This window comes from Callithrix jacchus, chromosome 2 (genome assembly GCF_049354715.1).
Source record: "Callithrix jacchus isolate 240 chromosome 2, calJac240_pri, whole genome shotgun sequence".
Classification (NCBI taxonomy): Eukaryota; Metazoa; Chordata; class Mammalia; order Primates; family Cebidae; genus Callithrix; species Callithrix jacchus.
In genome coordinates, this window is record NC_133503.1 from 68,904,940 (window position 1) to 68,917,175 (window position 12,236).

Sequence of the window (12,236 nt, forward strand, 5' to 3'; positions counted from 1 at the left end):
TGTCTCAAAGTTAAAATTACCCTTGAAAAGTTCCTTAGAAACCCAAAGACTCTGACACCATGAGAAGTACTGGAGAATTATATTTGAATAAGCAACCAGAGAGTCACATATTCCATCTCAGACTTGCCTCATGGCATATATTCCTTCACAGGCCTTAAGGGCAGGTGGTTCACCAACACTAAACTATTTCTCCAAGTTTCTTTCTTTGTGGGGAGAAAAAAAGGGTAAAATCCTTAAGAAAGTGATTCCAATAAAATCATCCAAAAGCATTGTTATTCTAACCAAGAAATGATCATAGACAGAATGGGTTTCCCTTTAAAGATGAACATGCAATGAAACACAAGTGGGCAAACATTTCTCTACCTGACAAACATTCTCCTTGAGTGCAGCTCCTCCACCGCGTTCACCCTGCATTTTTTTAGAGGCAGGCATCCCAGGATCGTGTTCTACACCTTCCTCAAGAGTCTCCTTGGGGCTTGCGGCCGTCCTGTGAGGCATTAGTTCTCCCTTGCAGAGAAAAAATAATGTCCCACATCTGTATTATTGATGTCTCTTCCATTTGACCCCCTCCCTCTGGGATGCTATTTGTCTAGCCATTAAGCACTTACAGATGTTCAGCCAATCACTCAGGCGGACTGCATGCAATGTTAGTTCTAACCCTGCTGTGATTGGGCGGGTAGTGGGCGCCTCATGCCCTGCCACTAACTGCTCTGAGGCTGTTTGTTCCACTGGAACTTTCTGAGCTGTTCCATTTTAAGGTTTCACTAAGGGAGAGAAAACATTCTTAAGTTTATTTGATTACTTATTTGTCCTTCCAAGATCAGTGTTTCCTAAATAATGCCCCTCTTGGGCATTCTATTCAAACTGTCCTGGAAAGCATTCTGCATCATAACGTATGATGCTGACCTGACGTCTCTCTTTTAACCTGAGTTGGAAACCCAGAGACAATATCAATTAATTGCACTGATGCTTTGCGAGAAAATGCTTTTAAATCTTTTGCTTCCTGAAGGCCGATGTTCATAAACATTGTCCTAAAATTAAGTAGCTGATGGTCTCAAGAAATAAGCAAGTAAATCTTCCCCCTAATCGCGGCAGTCTCAACTTTTTTTTTTTTTAAATAGAGACAGGTCTCACTATATTTCCCAGGTTGGCCTCGAACTCCTGTTCTCAAATGATCCTCTCACCACTGCTTCCCAAAGAGCTGAATGGCATGAGTCACAGCACCCAGCCAGCAGTCTCAACTTTTTTCTTTTGAAACAGTCTTACTCTGCCACCCAGGCTGAAGTGCAGTGGCATGATCTCAGCTCACTGCAATCTCTGCCTCACGGGTTTAAGAGATTCTTGTGCCTCTGCCTGATTAGCTGGAATTATAGGCGCACGCCACCACACCAGGCTAATTTTTGTATTTTTGGTAGAGACAAGGTTTCACCATGTTTGCCAGGCTAATCTTGAACTCTCAAGCTCAAGTGATCTTCCTGCCTTGACTTCCCAAAGTGCTGGGATTACAGGCGTAAGCCACAACACCCAGCCAGTCTCAACTTTTATAGGGCAGTATCTAAGTTCCTTCAGATCACACTGACTTGATATTGTGCTTTCTGGTTTTATAAGTTTACTTAATGATCAAACAGTTATATACCTGATTGGACACCTACAGCCTAGGATGTGATAATCTTTTAAAAAGGCCATATCGACAGTTGCAACATGTGCTTTGCCTTATTATTAAGATGAGGCTCTACTTTTCCTCCAAGATTCCTTATGGCCATCCGCCATTTCAATAGAATACTATTCTTTATTCTTAAGAAAACTCAAGGGAAAGAGGGATGTGGCCTCCGGTGTGAAAAGTAGCTTCTCTTTAGAAGGTAAAAAGACCAGGAACTGAGTAATACCTCTGAGCTTGAAATCTCTTTTGATGAGTCATCATTTTTCACTTTTTTACACTGCATCTTGGCTGCAGCATGCCTCTGTCGTTTTCGCTTCCTTGGTTTGTCAAATATCTTGGTAGTGCCTATGACAGGAAAGTAGGTGTTATCCGCCGGCTAATGACACACATGTCCAAAATCTCTTATCCTATTATTAAGAGTATAAACCAACTTTAAAACTCATTTAATTCTCCAGCTTTGTGGATTAGGAAAATGAAGGAAATAAGAAATGAGACTAACTCATGATGACATAACTAGTTGGGAAATGGCTACATATATGTTAACTTCTGCCTCATAAAGATTAAATAGTAAGTGTATAGGTTATTACAGAAATTTTAATTTACATGACTGAAATGACAAATGTTGTAGTTCTTCAAAGGAATTAAATCCTATAGATGGAAGGAAAGTGCCTTCCTTTTCATTTTTACTAGTCATGAAAACATACCACTCCCTAGACTTCAAGATTGGAGACAGTAACATATATCACGATATGATTTAAGGATTAAAGGCCAGACGAAGTGGCTTATATCTGTAATCCCAGCATTTTGGAAGGCTGGCAGATCACCTGAGGTCAGGAATTCGAGAACAGCCTGACCAACATGGTAAAACTCTGTCTCTACTAAAAATACAAAATTAGCCAGGTATGGTGGTGCATGCCTATAATCCCAGCTACTAGGGAGGCTGAGGCAGGAGATCACTTGAAACCAGGAGGCGGAGGTTGCAGTGAGCCCAGATTGTGCCACCACACAGCAGCATGCGTAGCAAGAGGAAAACTCCCTCCCCACCAAAAAAAAAAGAAAGAAAAGAAAAATGGATTAAGATGGAGAGTTGAGGCCAGGCACAGTAAGTAGCTCACGCCTGTAATCTCAGCACTTTGGGAGGCAACGTGGGTGGATTACTTTACGTGAGGAGTTCAAGACCAGTGTGGCCAACAGGGCAAAACCATCTCTACTACAAAATACAAAAATTAGCTGAGCATGGTGGAAAGCACCTATAATCCCAGCTACTAGGGAGGCTGAGACACATGAATGGCTTTAATTCAGCAGGCAGAAGTTACAGTGAGCCAAGATCTTGCCACTGTACTCTAGCCTAGGCATCAGAGCAAGACTCCATCTCAAAAAAAAAAAAAAAAAGAAAAGAAAAGTTGGAGCATTGAAATATGTAAGATTTGGCTTACAGAAGCTGAGGGAGAGATCCTCCAATACATTCAGGGGTTTAAAGGATATTCATGCAGTGGTAGCATATCCTTGAACATCCAACAACATAAAATGAATGCATGGTCACATTTGGTGTATTTAGAAAAAGAAATTCTAGGCTAGGTGCAGTGGTTCACGCCAGTAATCCCAGTACTTTGGGAGGCTGAGGCAGGCAGATCACAAGGTCAGGAGTTTGAGACTGTCCTGGCCAACATGGTGAAACCCAGTCTCTATTAAAAATACAAAAATTAGCTGGGCATCATGGCACAGACCTGTAGTCCCAGCTACTCAGGAGGCTGAGGCAGGAGAATCGCTTGAACCTGGGAGGTGGAGGCTGCAGTGAGTCAAGATCGTGCCACTGCATTCCAGCCTGGGCAACAGAGCGAGACTGTCTCAAAAGATATTCTTCCAGTCCCTCCTACACTTTCCATTAAACATATTTCAACTGTGTTTATAAACACCAAGAGGAATCTAAGAGGTATTTCCTAAGGCATTCTAGGATATTTATGCTAGGTATCAATATGAAAGCTGGAGTTTGGAAGACTACTCAGTAATCTCTTTTTTGACTGACTGAGTTGGAGAAGCTCTGCTACCAAAACTGATCACAGTCTAATACTGAAAGAAGAGTTGTAGCTTTATATAAATCCAAAAAAAAAGAAAGAAAGAAGAGTTCATATGAGCACAACAGAAAGGTTAGAATTTCTCATAAGCTGGAACACTTAGATAAAATTTATAATGGAAAAAGTTCACGTTGTAGGTTTAGGTTTTATTTTAAAAATGAAATATTAAAGCACAGGAAAAGAGCTAAAGTTATAATTATTACTATTATTATTTTAAGAGACATGATCTCTCACTATTGCCTAGGCTAGAGTGCATGGTGTGATCAACAGCTCACTGTAGCCTCAACATCTTGGGCTCAAGGGATCCTTCCACATCAGCTTACCAAGTAGCTGTGACTAAACAAATACACCATCATGCCTAGCTAATTTTCTTAAAATTGTAGATAGAGACAGGGTCTCACTAAGTGTCCAGACTGGTCTGGATGGAACACCTGGCTTCAGGTAATTCTCTTGTCTTGGCCTCCCAAAGCACTAGAATTGCAGTTGTGGGCCACCATGCTCAGCCTGATATTATTTTCAAAGCAGCTCATTTTTAAATCATATAAGCAAATGACTAACCTATGGGATTATAATTGCCACATGGCTAAATTAAGCTAACATATTGCTAGATTTACTTGTTAGAAAATTTAACAATCATAGGTCACATGAAATATAATCTTCCCATGATACTCTTTGCTGGCAGACCACATCTGTTGCAATGGGCTCAAATCTGGAATAATATTTCAAAAATGGCACTAATCAATAAATGGCAGACAAATGAAAGAGTGGCAGAAAGAAATGGCATGGAGGAAAACCTGGGGTGGATAAGAAGACAGGAGTATAGGAATCAATCTGGTCAGGTGTGGATTTAGTTCCCTGACCTTGCTACCTTGTTTGTCTTCATGTTTCTTCTATAAAACAGGGATACTATAGATCATAACCTAACTCTCTGTAATGCTTTAGACAGATTACAGGTTGCATTCCTACTAAAAGTCCTGGCAGAGTAGATGTTCAGTTTACGAATATTTTATCTGTTTCAGGAAGCACATTTTGGGGAAACCAATTTTAAAACTTGTACCTCACTTGTCTGGCTTACACATGTAACAATCTTTGTGGTTAATGGACAAAGTGCTTCAAACTAACTATTATATTTTTTAAATCTCAAAAATACTCACCTCCACCAAAATCTTTTGAATAAGATGTGGTACAAGATTCAGTTATGCCACTCCCCAGGTGACCAGCTTCATAGCACTACAAATAAGTGGAAATAACACAGTTTAAAGAGGAATGAAATAATAAACTCTTAACCTTATATGCCAAAGTCTGAATTGTCAGCTGCCAAGGATATGAACTCTGACTTATTTTAGCAATTAAAAAATCAACATGACCACGGTAAAGCGTTGAACAGAAACTTGAGGGGGAAGGGAATAAGATTTTAAAATGCTCCAATAGACCTGTGAACACCACATACTCTGTAATCCCAGCTACTCTGGAGGCTGAAGCAGGAGAATCGCTTGAACCTGGGAGGTGGAGGTTGCAGTAAGCTGAGATTGCGCCACTGCAATCCAGCCTGGGCAATGGTGTGAGACTCTGTCTCAAAAAAAAAAAAAAAAAATTAGCCAGGTGCAGTAGTGCATACCTGTAGTTTCAGCTACTTGGGAGGTTGAGGCAGGAGAATTGCTTGAACCTGGAAGGTGGAGGTTGCGTTGCGCCAAGATTGCGCCACTGCACTCCAGCCTAGGTGACAGAGCAAAAGTCGGTCTCAAAAAAAAAAAAAAAAAAAAAAAAAGGAAAAATGATCTATCTTCCTACAATTATATTCTTATATTCACAGCTACTAGATTTGTGACACAGACTTGTTTACTTGGTAAACTGTAAATTAAACAGTTCTGAAATACTGAATGATTTTCCAACTTAAAGTGACTTCAGATTAATCCAAATTAAAGCAACATTAAAACTCAAGACAAATACTCAACATAAGGAGTCTAATCAAGAGCCAAACATTTTATTCTCAATACTAATACTTGTATTAATTATTTCCATCCCAAGCAAGTATCTTTTCCTACAAAAATAATATTCTTCATCACAACAGTAAAAACAACATTTAGTGGTCACAAAGTCAGTATAATAAAAGCCATTCTTACTGTAGAGTTTCTAATGTGTGAGACTAAAACAAGATAAAACACAGCTGTGAATTTCTGAATGTTCATCTTCTATTACTGAATCATAAGAATGCAATTCTCCTCATGTTCAGTATATATCAAAAGTTTAACCATGTCAAGTAAAATGAGTGGGCAAATGTTAGGTATCCAATTCAACAAAACAAGACTCCTAGACAAATCCTCAAAATACATTTCCATAATTTTTTTTTAAATAGCAATTATTGTATTTAGGTAACAAATTTGTTAATTGTTTAACAGGTACTCAAAAGCTATGGAACAAAATAATTACAATGCTCCCCAAACTACAGAAAATAATGCAGGAAATATTATCATTTTTATTCTGATCAATTTTATAAATTAAAATAAAAATTAACAGCACACACACATACATGAATCATACAATATGAATAAAAATCAAACTGTTCTGCTTAAAATGAAAAAGACCAAAGAACTTCTTAGGGGATGTGACTAAGATGCCAGTAACTTTGTATATATAGTCTAGTGTGGATATACATTAAGCCAGAGTACCCTTAAAGCATTACCAGAACAACTCATCTCTCATTCTGTTCAACCTATTGATTAATCCACCTGCAGACAGGGTGGTGGTGTGCCTGGTAACCTAAAATGGAACTGAATCATGGCTTTAGCATTATGACAAAATATACCTCAGAGTAACCAGGACTTCCACAAGGAAGTAGACCAGGTCAGATGGCAGGACAGACTCCCAAACAGATAAAAGGGCACTTTTCTCCAGAGCTGGGTGCTGGCAATAACCAATAATTCTGATTTTCTCTTGCTCTAGTCTCAAATTTAATGGCAACACCCTCTCCCAAAAAGTAAAAATTCAACAGTGACAAAGAGTTATTAAGTATAACTAACACTTAAAAAAGACTGAGAATACAAGGGAGGGTGAGGATAAATAACTATCAGGGATAACCAAAAAGCTACTAAAAGAAAATACAGTAAGAACATCTTTGTGTCCATGAGGCACACAAAGATTTCTTTAATTAATTAATTAATTTATATATATATATATATTGAGACAGGGTCTTGTTCTGTCACCCAGGCTGGACTGCAATAGCACAATCATAGCTCACTGCAGTCTTGACCTCCGGGGCTCAAGACATCCTATACCTTCAGCCTTCTGAGTAGCTGGGACCACAGACACGTAACACCACACCCATTTCCTGTGTGTGTGTTGGGGAGAGGGGGTGTTTTTGTGGAGCTAGGGACTCCTTTGTTGCCCAGGCTGGTCTCAAACTCCTCAGCTTAAGCAATCCTCCTGCCCCAGGTTCCCTAAATCCTGGTATTATAAGCTTGAGCCATCACACTAAATTCCTTGAATAAAACACAAAAAGTATTAATCATGAAAGAAAAAGAAATTGATACATTAAAATTTTTCATCTCAAGAAAATAACTACTAAGAAAATGAATAGGAAACTCTCAGACTGGGAAAAAATATTAACACTTGATATATCTCACAAAAGATTTATAAGCCAAATACATAAAGCACTCCTAAAAAGAAAAAAAAGCCACAAAAATAACCTAATAAAAAATACACACATACTTCAACAGCCACTTTACAAAGATACAGGAATGGCCAGTAAGCATATACTATAAGAGGCTAAAATAAAAACCATAATTATATATCATTTCATGTCCATCAGAATTGCTAAATTTATAATAGCGGAGAAGCCGAAACTCTCATATAATGCTGGTACAAACATTTCAGAGTACTGTTTGGCAATTTCTTTTTTATTTTTACATTGGGAGGCAATTTCTTAAAAGATTGAAACACGTATGATCCAGTAATTCCATTCCTAATTACATCAAAAAATAAATATATGTGTTTGCCATTGGGTTTGAACTCTCCGAAAGTTCATGTGTTGGAAACTTAATGCCAATCTAAAAGTGCTGAGAAGTGGAACCTTTAAGGGATGATTAGGTCAGGAGGGTTCTGCCCTCACAAACAGATTAATGCCATTAGTGCAGGAGTTGGATCCAGATTCAAAAAAAGAGTTCAGCCACCTTCACTCTCTCTCAAGAATACCTTCTCTCGCATGTCCACCTCTTGCCATTGGATGACAAAGCAAGAAAGACCTTGTCAAATGTGGGTCCTGAGACCTTGGACTTCCCAGTACTTCCCAGGCTCCAAAAACATTAACTAAATAAACTTGTTTATAAATTACCCACTCTGCAGTATTCTGTTACACAAGTATAAAACAAAGAAATAGAATTAGCCAGGAGTGGTGGTGGGCACCTGCAATCCCAGTTACTAGAAGGCTGAGGCAGGAGAATCACTTGAACCTGGGAGGCAGAGGTTGCAGGGAGCACAGAGAGCACCAATGCACTCTAGCCTGGGCAACAAGAGCGAGACTCCGTCTCAAAAAAAAAAAGAAAGAAAGAAAAAAATTGGAAGAAAAACACACCAGCCTTACTATTAATAGCTCCAATATCAAAAAGACCCAACAGAAGAATAGATAAGCAAATTGTGATATAATCATACTCAGCAATATAAGTGAATAAACTACAGTACAGCACTGTACTGTATAAACATGTATAGTAAAAATATGTTGTATAAAAGCCAGAATTAAAATTTAAGAAATACATGGATATTGATGTCCAAGAATAAACAAAATTAAACTATGTTAAGAGAAATAAGAAAGCATTGCCTCTGAACAAGTATGGGTAATTGAACAAAAAGAGGCAAAAAAGGCATTTTCTGAGGTGGAAACTATACATTGTACCTAGATTAGCCAGCAGTGAGATAGTATATACAGTTGTCTAAAGCTATTAAGCATAATAATTAAGATCTATGCATTTTTATTAGATACATTTTATTGAAAATTATATCTCAATTTTTTAAAAAGGTCTTTTTATTTTTTTTGAAACAGAATCTCACTCTGTCACCCAGGCTGCAATGCAGTGGCTGTGATCTCACCTCACTGCAGCCTCTGCCTCCCGAGTTCAGGCAATTCTCATGCCTCAGCCTCTCAGGTACCTGGGATTACAGGCGTGCAGCACCACGTCTGGCTAATTTTTGTACTTTTAATAGAGACAGGGTTTTACCATGTTGGCCAGGCTGGTCTCGAATTTCTGACCTCAAGTAATCGCCCTCCTCAGCCTCCCAAAGTGCCAGGATCACAGTCATGAGCCACCTCACCCACCCTAAAGTTTCTATTTCTATCTAACATTTAATAATACTTTCTTGGCTACAGAAAACCAACTCTGTTCTGCCTGGATTATGGGAGAGCTGATTGGTTTTTTCTGAGGTGTTAAGAATATAGGGCAGGCCAGGTGCCCTATCTTCTTATAGGCTCACGCCTATAATCACAGCACTTTGGGAGGCCAAGGTGGGCGGATCACTTGAGGCCAGGAATTCAAGACCAATCTGGCCAACATGGCCAAACCCTGTCTCTACAAAAAATACAAGAGAAAAAAAAAAGACACACATGGTGGCATGCACCTGTAATCCCAGTTACTCAGAAGCACCAGTAATCCCAGCCACTCAGGATGCTGCAGCATGAGAATCATTTGAACCTGGGAGGCAGAAATTGCAGTGAGCCAAAACTGTACCAGTCCATTCCAGTCTGGGCAACAGAGCAAGACCCTATTTTAAAAAAGAAAGGGGAAGAGGCAGGCTGATCACTTGAGGCCAGGTATTGAAGACCAGCATGGCCAACATCGTGCAACCCCATTTCTACCAAAAAAATACAAAAAATTAACTGGAGGTGATGGTATGCTCCTGTAGTCCCAAGCTACTCAGGATGCTGAGGCAGGAGGGCTGCTCAAGCCTGGGAGGCAGAGGTTACAGTAAGCCAAAATTGTGCCACTGCACTCCAGCCTGGGTGACAGAACCAGACCATCTCAAAAGACAAAACAAAACAAAAGGCCACGACGACACAGCAATATGATAGACTAAACTAGTGATATTTAACAGTTGTTTAGTAGAAAACAGGTAAGAGGATTTGAACCCAGAAAAGAAATGGTAACAAACACAAACTTATTCAATCTTAAAAGCATTTAACAATTTTTTTTCACTTGGAAAGGAAATCTGAAACCAGTTTATACACATACATGTTCACACAACTGCAAAATACCCTTTCATGTAGGAACTCTCAGATCATGTATACCTGCTGACACACACACATTCATTTCTGTATGTATGTACATCAATGTTATAACTACTACTCAAAATGTTGTTTTTAAAATTCCTAATTTCCTAAGTTTAATTCTTTTAGAACTTACAAAAAATAACATACCTTTTTAGAAAGGCCAAGGTCCCCTTTCTTGGGCATAAATCCAGGGTCTAAATCATTGGATTCAAGAAGTTTCTTAGTTGGTTTTCTTTGACGTTTACTTTCATAATTTCCTGAAATGCATGTATCTTTACATTAGATGATTTAAAAACTGGGCACAAGTTAATTTTTAAAAAATCTGAACACCACACAAAATGAATCACAATGTTTTTGATGTTTTCCTTGTCATCTTATGAAAAGAGGCAGGACAGTAATTGGCTTATTATAAAATATTAGTAAACAAAACAAATAGTTCTAAATGAAAGCAAAAAACTAATGTTAGGGATGTCTATGTGCTAACTTTAAATCACAAAATGAGGGAGAAATCAAAAGGACAGAACTGTCTTTATAACAACTGATTGTTGGTGAGGACAAAACTAGAAGTAGAGTAAAACAGAACTTGGATAATGGGCATAAATGGACCAAGATACAGTTTCTTCTCTGCCTCTGAGTAAATATAAGTTCAATAAGAGAAAGGTAATTCATAGGATCACTCTTAAGAATTATATAAAGGAGCTTAATAAATAGAGGTTGGCACATAATAGGTACTAAAATAATAACTATCTTTACTATTCTTTCAAAAATCCTTTTTATTATACCCAACTTGTTTATGCACAGTTGGAATCATTTCTTTAAGGAATAACATCAAAAGCTACTGTTGACAATGTAAAAAAGTTGCATCCAAAATTTAAAGGCATATGGAAAAGAGGATTCTTCCCATTCCTTGACTGACTATAATATTCAATAGTTACTAGGTGAATTAGAGACAATATATTTAGATTCAACTCTCCCACGTAATATATAAAGAATGATCAATAGTGAGAAGTAACTGGTAATTAACTTCCAATGAACTGGTAATTACTATGTTATCAAGTATGTTACATTATACATTAATACATTATGCTCTCCATTTTATAGATGAGGAAACAAGTTCTGAGATTAAACAACTTCCCAAGTAACACAATGACTGGTGGAGCCAGCACTTGAAGCATAGTGCTTATTCCACTAATGTGCAGTGCTCCTCTTGAAGCCCTGTTCTCCTGGTTGTTAATTTACACAGTGGCTGATCAACAATCATGAAGAGCAATACTGGAGTAAGGAGCATAGTTTTTAAAAATAAATCTTCTTGATAGTGTGCCACAAATTAATTCGTGGTTAGAAACTGTATCTAATTAGCCATCATTTTAAGTATTTCCCAGGACAAAAGAGGGTAGTTTATTGTATACAGATACAATGTTGACTTTACATCAAAACATACTAAAATCTCCTGCTTCCTCTAATCATATCTGCTCAAAGACTGAGACCCCAACCCCACCTTACCTGGCGTTTTAACTAGCAATTCCTCAGACTCAAGGGCAGGCCGTGGAGAGACTTCCGGAGCCACAGGCACAGACAAGGTCAGCTGCGGCAACTCAGCATGTCCACCTCCAAGTTCTGACTGAGCCAAGGGGCCTTCCAAAAACGGAGCCTCCCTTTCAAGAACTGGAGGCTCTTCTTTGGTTGAAATCAAAGAATTCTCGTCCACCTGCTTGTTCTGAGCACTAGATCGACCTCGGGCTAGAAGGCTTTCCTCTTCACAGCGGGAACTTACCTAAGAACAAAAAATAAAAATAGAGTCCACAGGCCAAAATTGTTATAATTTAAATGTCAAAAAGAATAATGTATTTTAAAAGGAATGAAATTCTGACAAAGGCTACAAAGTAGATGAACCTTTAAGAAATCATGTATGCTGGCTGGGCATGGTGGCTCATGCCTATAATCCAGGCACTTTGGAGGCCAAGGTGGGTGGATCACCTGAGGTCAGGAGTTCAAGACCAGCCTGACCAACATGGTGAAACCCCATCTTAATAAATAAATAAATAAAGGATGCTAAGGGAAATTACATAGACACAAAGAACAAATATCATATGATTCTAAGTATATGAGGTATCTAGAATAAGAAAATTCATAAGACAGAAAGCAGAATGGCAATTGCCAGGGGCTGGGCAGAAAAGGTAGTTATTGGTTAATGGTATTGACTTTTAGTTGAAAAAAATTATCGAGATGGATGGTGGAGGTGGTT

At 38.5% G+C, this 12,236-nt stretch overlaps 1 protein-coding gene across 45 annotated transcripts in view; it reads right to left on the reverse strand.

Moving 5' to 3' along the window:
- Nucleotides 1-12,236, reverse strand: part of NSD1 (nuclear receptor binding SET domain protein 1) — a 159,397-nt gene that overhangs the window by 52,704 nt on the left and 94,457 nt on the right. For all 45 annotated transcript variants that reach the window (XM_054251898.2, XM_035290628.3, XM_054251897.2 and 42 more), the window contains 5 exons: nucleotides 11,495-11,765; nucleotides 10,139-10,248; nucleotides 4,890-4,965; nucleotides 1,887-2,005; nucleotides 364-507 (listed from right to left, as the gene is read on the reverse strand). In XM_054251898.2, the coding sequence (XP_054107873.1) occupies nucleotides 364-507; nucleotides 1,887-2,005; nucleotides 4,890-4,965; nucleotides 10,139-10,248; nucleotides 11,495-11,765 (720 nt within the window). The remainder of the gene's footprint in view (nucleotides 1-363; nucleotides 508-1,886; nucleotides 2,006-4,889; nucleotides 4,966-10,138; nucleotides 10,249-11,494; nucleotides 11,766-12,236) is intronic.